At 34.4% G+C, this 10,351-nt stretch overlaps 1 protein-coding gene across 6 annotated transcripts in view; it reads right to left on the bottom strand.

The window, feature by feature from the left end:
• Positions 1-843: 843 nt before the first annotated feature.
• Positions 844-10,351, bottom strand: part of LOC136035196 (zinc finger protein 271-like) — a 47,529-nt gene continuing 38,021 nt past the window's right edge. For all 6 annotated transcript variants that reach the window (XM_065716787.1, XM_065716784.1, XM_065716786.1 and 3 more), the window contains one exon: positions 844-2,218. In XM_065716787.1, coding sequence (XP_065572859.1) covers positions 1,206-2,218 — 1,013 coding nt within the window. In that variant the 3' untranslated portion in view covers positions 844-1,205. The remainder of the gene's footprint in view (positions 2,219-10,351) is intronic.

The raw sequence follows: 10,351 nt of genomic DNA, 5'->3' as shown, positions 1-10,351 counted from the left end.
CCTTTTGGCCAGTTGAACATCCCTCTCTATCCATCCTGGAAGTTACAACCTAATACAATTAGCCATTGCTGATATCGCTTTTTGATAACCTGTGTATTTATATTATTCTTGAAATTTTCCTCTCAATGCTGTTAGCCCTACAAATAGTTGCAACAGAAGTAGTAGTAGTAAATCTAGCAGTAACAGTAGTATTAGGAGTAGTGTGCATACACTACCTTTTGGTGGCATGATCTTCCCCTTCAAGCATTCTCTGAGAGTTTCAACTTAATACCCAAATCAATTCTTGAGATACATTATTTTGATAATGTGCATTAACATAGCGTCTTTTGATTTAATTCAATTTTTCTTTTAATGCTGTAAATATAGTAGTGAGGTAGTAGTATTGGTAGCATGCAAATATTGCTTTTTTGATCATCTTCCTTATCATTTCCCGAATTTTCCAAATTAATATACTCTGTTATTCCTGTGTTTTACCCTTTTGACAATCCCTATACGCACAACGTGTTTTGATTCAGTTCAACACTCCCCTCGGCATTCTCTGAAAGACTTACCTTAATACCCTTTGTTTTCTTAGAAAGTAAATATTCAAACATGGATACCTTTCTCAATAATGTATAGTATGTGTAACCAATGAGCGAATTGCTTAACTTAGTCCTTTTACTGAGGACTATGGGGAGATTGGCATCGCCAATACTGGACATTTCAACAATGCTGACCGAAATAGCTGTCTTAAAATTTTGATCAGATATGTTTTGAAGAATGATTGGCTTGGGGGATGGAGATGACATCCTTCCATTCACTTTTGACACTTAAAAAGGGCACTCAAACTTTCAATCAAATGAGCTCCATCAAATCCGATGTTTATATAACTACCCGTTCTACAAAATTATAATAATTTCATAAGATTTTACAGGGGTATTTACTCAAACACGGATACGCATGGTGAATAGTTTGGGGGGGGGGAGATAGTCAAAGTCAAAGGAAAGAACGAGTTAAAACAAAAAGCAAACTAAATCATGAAAAAAAAATCCACAAATCAATTAGTGGCAAAATATAGCAATTAGCAGCAATAAATGAGCAGAAAAAAAAGGTTTACAATTATTTTCAGCAAGACCAGAAAATTCTTATTGTAGAATATGAAGTAGCAGGCTTTTTGCAAGAATGGGTAGTTACATGATTGTTAAGAGTTAATTTAGAAGAAAATTCTATCTTGCATATATGACACTCTCACTAGTGTGTACTCTTTGGTGCCGAGTCAAATTGCTTGACTGAGAAAAAGTTTTTTCACACATATCACACTTGAATGGTTTCTCACTAGTGTGCACTCTTTGGTGCTGAATCAAATGGCTTGACACAGAAAATTTTTTTTCACATATATCACACTTGAATGGTTTCTCACTAGTGTGTACTCTTTGGTGCCGAGTCAAATTGCTTGACTGAGAAAAAGTTTTTTCACATACTTCACATTTAAATGGTTTCACCCCAGTGTGCACTCTTTGGTGCTGGATCAAATAGTCTAGCCGAGAAAAAGTTTTATCACAAACATCGCACGTAAAAGGTTTCTCACCAGTGTGTACTCTTTGGTGCTTAATAAAACTGCTTAACTGAGAAAAACTTTTCTCACATATATCACACTTAAACGGTTTCACCCCAGAGTGTACTCTTCGGTGCATAACCAAATTGCTTGACTGAGAAAAAGTTTTTTCACATACTTTACATTTGAACGGTTTCACCCCAGTGTGCATTCTTTGGTGCTTGATCAAATAGTCTGAGTGAGAAAAAGTTTTATCACATACATCACATATAAAGGGTTTCTCACCAGTGTGTACTCTTTGGTGCTTAATAAAACTGCTTGACTGAGAAAAAGTTTTCTCACATATTTCACACTTAAACAGTTTCACCCCAGTGTGTACTCTTTGGTGCGTAATCAAATTGCTTGACGCAAAAAAAGTTTTATCACACACATCACATTTTAAAGGTTTTTCACCCCTGTGTACTCTTTGATGGTAATTTAAACTGTTTGACTGAGAAAAGGCTTTCTCACATACATCACATTTGAAAGGTTTCTCCCTTGTGTGCATTCTTTGATGCCTTTTCAAACAGCTCTCATTCGATAAGCTTTTGTCACATACATCACAAGTATATTGCTTTATCCCTGTATATGTTTCTTTACAGCTTTTCTTGAGTATCACATTTTCACCAGTGTTATTCCCTTGACCTGTGAAAATAAATAAGCAAAATTATTTAACTAAATTTGACAACGCAAAAAAATTTAATATTCAAAACTGAAATCTTGCACGCCTTTATTGTTATTTATCGTTTAACCTATTCTTTGCTTCTTAACTGTCATTTACAATTAAGGTGTCATGATTCTTTACAAAAATTGCTCTATAACTGTTTTCTTTCTTTCCCAGGACATGAGCATTGACGTCCATTTAATAGAATAAAACGAACCAAAATATCAAAATTTTACAAATATTTGTAGGCTTTTGGCACTAAGCACGACAACTAGTTTCTTTCGAACTCTCAATTTTCAAAATTAATTTCAATCCTTTTCTTAGAAACAAAGGCACAAAAACGCACCTTGGGGTTCCACAATAGAAACTGGGACACCCTCTCCCAGGTCCCGTAAATACAGGCGGAGGAGTAAGAAGGCCCTTCTAACGTATACTCAGCAGGACCCACCTGTGTAGGGACATGTCCCGTGAGTTACATACCTTATCCCAGCAATGGATTAAATTGCAGGTTGACGCAGACACCCATCGTGGGAGGATCCTCTATAGACTAACTGCGACAGGGCATAAGATCCAGATCTACAGACAAAGGCCTGTGCAGAGGAGTGCCTTGACCCTGTCGGGATACCCACAAGACTGGGGAACTTGCGGTCAACTCTATATTCTCTATACTTGACTCAACTCTATACTTGAATAGTGACACCATTCGAGGAAGTTACACCATAGTTTCGGGCTAAAGACCACTTCCTAATTAATTATCTACTATGGGTTATATTCACAGCAAGCCTTATTGATTACATTACTGTAAACCAAAGACTAGCAGGAACAATACGAAATACTAAAGGAGTGCTTTTATTGATGTTAAAGTAAAGATTATCAAGTAGTGATGTCTTGGATTAACTTAAAGCTGATATTTTTGAGGGGTAACTAGCTTCTGGAAACCAAGACATTGGTAGACTCCAAGATGAGAATTTGAAAGAAACGCTCTTGGAACAGTTGAATGATAGACTGGAGAGTTTGACATTTGACAGTTTACAAGATGGGTAGAATAATTCTACGAGAATAATTTTTGAAGTTACTGATGCTGTCTTTTGAAGTTAGTAAAGGTACTAGTTGCAGCTAGGAATATTACTGAAAATGCTTTATGTTTAATAGAGAGAAGGAGGGGCCTGTACGGAAATTATATGAGTGATAGATCATAAAAAAATAAGAGTAATGTAAACAAAGATAATAGAGAAAGCAATAAAATATGAACTATGGATATATGAAGCAGAGACAGTGAATAAAATTACAGAGGATTCGGAAGATGCAACTAGACGGCATAGTAAAATACTGTACAGGCAGATTGAGAGGGAGCAGCCAATCTGGACTCCACTTAAATATGGAAAAAGGCCTCAATTAGTGATAAGGAAAGACTCAAAGAGAGGTGGCAGAACATTTTTAGAATGTACCAGGCCGGGATAAAGTTACAGGAAAAGATAAAGGGAAAAATGAAAAAGTTTGTGATACCTTGGATATGCAGGAAGATTTGTTTTGTGAGGAAGAATTTGTGACAGTACTAAAAAGATTAAAAAACAATAAGGTCAATAATACTGTAGACAAAATTTTACAGGAATAGCAGTGTGGGCTTAGGAAGGGTATAGAATGTTTCGATCAAATTTTCATTCTCAGGTTAATTTAAGTGCCTCAGTCAGCAGACAAATGTAGTTATCAGCTTTATTGATTATGAGTAAGCCACCGGCTCAGCTGATAGAAAACCCTTAGCGAAGGTCTTATCATTACACGCTATACCAGATAAATATTGTCTTTATGAAGATAACACTTTTTGCTATGTACGAGAATAACATTATTTCAGTTAACGTAGGAAATTCGGCTTTCGTATTATCGCATTAATCATTAGCATAACTTATGTCCTGGAAAGTTAAACTCTCGTATTAAAGCTATAAAGTAGCTAGTTTCGTATTAAATATCGAGTTAAACAGGGTCCGTCCCCATTTATCTGGATCATTTAATGACTTTGTCTTAAGGAGCACAGGAAAGACAATGGAAAACACGAAATATAATGGGGAAGTACAACTTTCCAGGACATAGATTATGCTGATGATTTTAACATCCTTAAGTGTGAGCAAAATAAATGAATTTTAAGAGATTTGGCAAGTTCAAGGTGCTAGAATAGGTTTGAAAATTAACGTTAAGAAAACTAAGTCGCTAAGACTAGGAAAAAGTGAAGAAAAGCTGACTATGGGTATAACAAAAAGATCGATAAAGTGGACAGATCTACTTGCCTTGATAGAAACATTAATGAAGAGGGAAGGTGCTTAGAAGATACTAAAAGTAGAACAGTCAAGCTTCAGGGTGTTTTTTTTTCACAGTTGAAAAAAGTTTGGAAGAATAGGAAAAAATTCAAAATAAAATAAAAATTCAAAATAAATTTCGAAAATGCACTTTGATGAATTTTCATAAATGGTTAAGAGTGACTGTCACCTATCAAATGATATCATGACTGTCAACATTAACTAAAAAAACTTGTTGAAGGAACAAACTTTAATAATCTCCTTATGAGCTACAATCTACGCAACCAATGCAAAAAAGTAATTCTCCAGTCTTCAAGAAGGAAGGGAGGTGGGCAATGATGGCAATTTTAATGATATATTTTGCATTTAAATTTGACATCATTTTTTATCAGCTTCGATCTTTTTTTTCAGAATTCGCAAAAAAATTGCATAAATAATAAATATTATGCTTCTGCTGAATATGAATAAAAGCTAATGTTCTGAATCAGCTTCCATTAGGCCTAAATTCAAGATAAATGTCCACTTTGGCAACTAAATTCACAGGTAACGAAAGTCACGCTACACTAGTTAACCTTATCAGTTACTTAAAAAGTCAGTTTAGTTACTTTTAATGATACTATCCTCACGAGGAAAATTATCTCACAGTTTTTTTGTGCTCAACATTTGGGTTATTTTGATGTGCAACCGTACCATTCGAAATACAAACTTAGCCTGCCATAGACTTTTGATAATACTATTTAAACGCTTTTAAAACATGAAAGATGTGATTTGACACTTTAAAAACTTTTTTATGTAATGCTCTTTCCTTTATTTAGAGATTCATTATAGTCCTTAACTATCCTTTTGCCAAGCAAATATAATAAAATTCGTTCCTTCTTGCATCTCTGCAAGGTTTGGTAGGGTAGTTTCTCCAGGAATTTTTTATTAGAAAGTCATTAACTCATATTTTTAATTCTGTAACTCTACCTCAAGTTCTTCTTTATTTAGCATAGTTACCATATTTCAGTTCTTCTAATCGTTGATATTAAAGCAACTTTCTTTTTTAATTTTGGACAATTTTTATGTCATCGTTCAAAATTTCATCTTACGTCATCAGTGAAAACAGTATGGTATGAGCGATGCCATTGTTGATAATGAATAAGAAGCAACAAAAATTTTATTCACTAGGACCATCTATTTCCCATAGCCTGACTGAAGTTTTTCAAATTATTGAAACTAGAAATTTTTTTTCTTTTGCTGGTTGGTATTATAGTTTCCAATAATTAAATTGTGTCTTAGATTTGCTACCTGTTTACGTTAAAATTTACGATGTTATCAATGAAACACAATTAAGAATTTTTAGTATAATTTAGGTTTGTGGATATTGGCCAGTATTTATATTTATTTGTTGTTTCATATTTATATGGTCAGTTTCAAATATACTTTCGTCATTGTTGTACAGATTTTGGTAGTCCGATTCAGAAATTAAATCGGTTATTCTGGATGCAGAACCTACAGGAAGCTGTTGATGCTCAGATGATTGAGCAGAAATAGAAGTTTCTCCGATCGTTTCAGCTTCAATTGGTGAAATATCTCCAGCTTCAACAACAAAAATTAAATAAAGAAATAGAAAATAATAAAAGTAGGGTTAAATATTCTCAATAATTTACCAACAAATAAAGAAACCCACACATGAAAAAAAGACAGACTACAAGCGTGAAAACTGACCAGACTTGAAAAATGACGCCAAGCTATGGAAACAGGGATATATTTTAATTTTAACAATTTTCAAGTGTTTTCAAGTCCCGTTAGAAATTCGTATAAAATCCTTCTCCCTAGGCAGTTATTTTCCAAAAAACATTTTCATACTTTAGGCTACTATGCACAATATATTTTACCAGGCTGCAGCAATGATTCTATTCTTCGTGTTATACTGCTCAGAAAGGACTTTAAAGGGGTGCACTAAGTTTCAAATGGGAACAAAATATACTTTTTGTATGTATGGCTGTTTTTATGGCTTTTCTATACTTTTAAAAATATTTTTCGTTTATTTAGTTATAATGCTTGCTTTGCACCACTTATTGGATATTTTATATTCGAAATAAGAGTAGTTTTGCCTTTCAATTAGACTACTAAAACTATATTGTGGCAATAGATTTTCCCGAGTGATCTTTTTCTTTCTTCATGGTAAAGGATAATTCTGAATATGGTCTGTTTTTGCTAATATGTTGGTTCCTAAGGCATTTAAACTTCATAATCTTGACTTTTCCATACAGTTAATCAAATTTTGTGATCTCCTAGTCTTTTTTAAGGCAAGTTTTCAAAGAAAGTTAAAGAACATCAAATTGTGATGAAAGTAGATATATGATTAATGAGAAAGATGTCAAAAATTGAAGTTTGTCACTTAAAAGGAGAGATTCTTCAGAAAATTTTTGGTAAGAATTTACTTCTTAATTTAGTTATGGTTGGTTAAACTCTTCAATGTGGACTCAACCAAGCTCAACTGTTATTTGATTAGCTATGCTGTACCTTATAGCGAAGTACAGTAATTTTATTTTTAAATTAATAATAAGAATACAAAACCAAATAAGCACATACAGTTTTTTTATTTTAAGAAAGTTAAACGACTGTATTAAGCCAATGAGCAGCACAGCTAAAGTCATATAATATCTCAAACTTAAAACGAACTGAAATAACAATCAACAAAAGAAGCAAAGAGGAGACCAAAAACAAGAAGGAAATACATCCATCTAACAAAGCCTCCAAAAGGCCAGAGTATCATTTGCGCTTGGTTGGCAACGCTCTTTGTTTTTGTGTTTTGTGTAAAAAGCAAGGATGCCGTCAGAAGCTGACTCCTTTTTGAGTTTAATGAATGACCACCTATCCATGCCTTAAGTCTGACAATTTTAGAGAATAATAATAATTTATTTATCACCCACTTCACAAAACAGAGGTTAAGTGGAGTAAAAACAAAAGAAAAAGATCAAAAGTAAAACAAGACACAAAGTTAATCACATACAGAGAAAAGACGGATAAGGCGATGAAAACATTCTAGCCATTAAGCGCTTCAATAGCTAGCTTGGCAGATAATTTTTCGAGAACGCCAGTAATATCTGTCGCATAATACTTTTTCTTTTGTATTTCGGTAAAAAAGAGGCAGATTAAAAAAAAATTGCAGCACCGGTAATGATTTATACGAATACGTTTTAGATCACCGGTCAACAGAAGTGGCCGAATACCAGTACAGAAGAATACAGAATGATCACAAATTTTTTAGTAAAGCCGAGTTTAGCGCTCTTCTCCTATAGTGTCCACGATTTGCCACAATCTTAGAGTAACTGAGCCTCAGCTTATAACTAATATCTTTGACAGCACGAGACCGGAGAGCATTCATAGAATCGCAAACTGTTATGCCAAGCCAACGAAACGATTTAACACGGGGAATACTAAAACCAACGCAGTATAGTGATTCTAAACAATTATAAATAAAAAAGAACAAGTTTTTTAAATGAAAGTAAGGAGCAACATTAAAACTTAAAACGAACAGTAATTACTCCGTATATGAAAGGGACTTTTCCTCCTCAACGCCTCGCTCTTTACACTAAAGTTCGACACTTTCTCTTAACTCTATTTTTAAAACAGTAAGAAACTTTAGCGTAAAGAGCGGGGCGTTGAGGAGGAAAAGTCCCTTTCATATACGGAGTAATTTCTGTTCGTTTTAAGTTTTAATGTTGCTCCTTACTTTCATTTAAAAAACTTGTTTTTTTATGTAATTTCTAGAAATTTTTGAATTAATGCATGTTTTGATCTTGGCTCTCCGCACATAAATAATTAAAACGAAATTTGCATATTAATTAATTGCAATTAATCGGAAGATTTTGAGAAAAAAGGAGGGAGGGAGGAGGCCTAGTTTCCCTCCAAGTTTTTGATTACTTAAAAAAACAACTAGAACTTTTATTTTTTTACAAACGTTTTCATTGGTAAAAAAAATACATGTAACTTACGAATTAACTTACGTAACGAACTTCTATATTCGTATGTTTTTATTGCGTATATGAGGGGGTTCAACACTCGTCGATACCTCGCTCTTTACACTAAAACTTAGATTTTGTCTTAATTCCTTCAGAATAACCTCTGAATCACAAAGGCCGTAGAATAAATAGTTGAAATTACTAAAAATACTTTAGCGTAAAGAGTGAGGTATAACGAGGAGGTAAACCCCTCATATGCTTAATAATATTTGTTCATTTTAAGTTTTAATGCTGCTCCTTACTTTCAGTAGAAAAAACTTTTCATATTTATTTTTTCATTGTTTTTTTTTCAAATAATGCTAGAAAATCTTGCGCCCCTTCATTGAAATTCTCTTCCCCCATGAGAAGTTTCTCCATGGAAATATCCTCCCACGTAGCCCCCCCCCTCAATTCTCCCCCCTAAACCAAAAAATTCCCCCTGAAAACGTCTGCACACTTCCTAGTAACCATTACTATATGTAAACACAGGTCAAAGTTTGAAATTTGCAGCCCCTCTAACGGGGACTGCGGGGGAGTAAGTCGTCCCTAAAGACATAGTTATTAGTTTATTAGTTATTAGTTAACTAATATTAACTTATTTCTAATATAGTTATTAGTTGAGCCGGGTCGCTCCTTACTACAGTTCGTTACCACGAACTGTTTGATTACCGTTGAAAACAAGAAACTCGCACTTGTCAATATTTAGGTACAGGCCAATATCACGGAAAGCAGAAGCAAATAACTCCACTGAACGGACGAGACTAGACTCAGTTTGACTAATCAGAAGAAGGCCATCCGCATAAGCCTGATATGAGATATCAGATGATAGTTGAAATAGTCGATTATAGTCGATATTTTTGATAACACATCTTCAATACAAGCATTAAAAATACACGGAGAAAGAACTCCCTTTTGTCTTACTCCGCAAAGAACAGGGATATGACCAAAATAAGAATTACATAATGACTTAGGGCGAAAGTAAGAATGGGAGTACCAAAAACGAAGCACGTGAATTACCGACGGATTTACTCCTCTCTGGCATAATGCTGTCCATGCTTGAGTATGACAAACAGTGTCAAACGCTTTAGACAAGTCTAGGGTTGCAAAATGAAGTACGCACCGAGTGCGATGGACATCTTTTAATAAAGAAGTCAAAGCACGGTGAGCATGCTGACAGCCTAGCCCAGATCTAAACCCAAATTGATTATCATCATTTAGAGCGAGCTTAGCGATATAAGGTAGTAGGAGGTCTTCAAAAAGCTTGCACAGAGTACAAGCTACCGTTATGGGCCCATAAGAACTGCAAGAAATCGAGTCTTCTCATTTTTTTAGATGTGACGTGACGCTACCACATAAGAACGAATCAGGCACACACGAACTACTAAAACACATTTGAAAAAACAGTTGGAGATGAGATACCAGTTCAAAAGAATCAGGAACAAGATTCGAAGCACTAATCCCATCAATATCTAAAGAATTTGATTTTAAACCCTTTATACCTCTAACAATAACCGACTTTTCAACTGGGTTCACGTGTCTTTGACATAAACGTGACGGTAAATTTTTTTCGAGCAAACGTGAGAAACGCTTATGCACTTCAAAATTAACTTTTGAATACATTTTTGAATAATCTTCAACCCAGGATGGACGAGATATAATATCACTAGAGCTTGTATTCGGAAACTTGGCAGAATTTATCACTTTTCACCACTCACTATTACTTTTTGGAAAAGTTTCACCGGAGTAACGAACGGCGCAAAGATGGCGCTTATATTCGAGTTTTGTCTTTTGTTTTAGATCGAACACAGTACCCCGAAAAGGTCGACCACATGCA

This window comes from Artemia franciscana, chromosome 14, assembly GCF_032884065.1.
Source record: "Artemia franciscana chromosome 14, ASM3288406v1, whole genome shotgun sequence".
NCBI classification, from domain to species: Eukaryota; Metazoa; Arthropoda; class Branchiopoda; order Anostraca; family Artemiidae; genus Artemia; species Artemia franciscana.
This window is presented reverse-complemented; position numbering and strand designations above follow the sequence as displayed.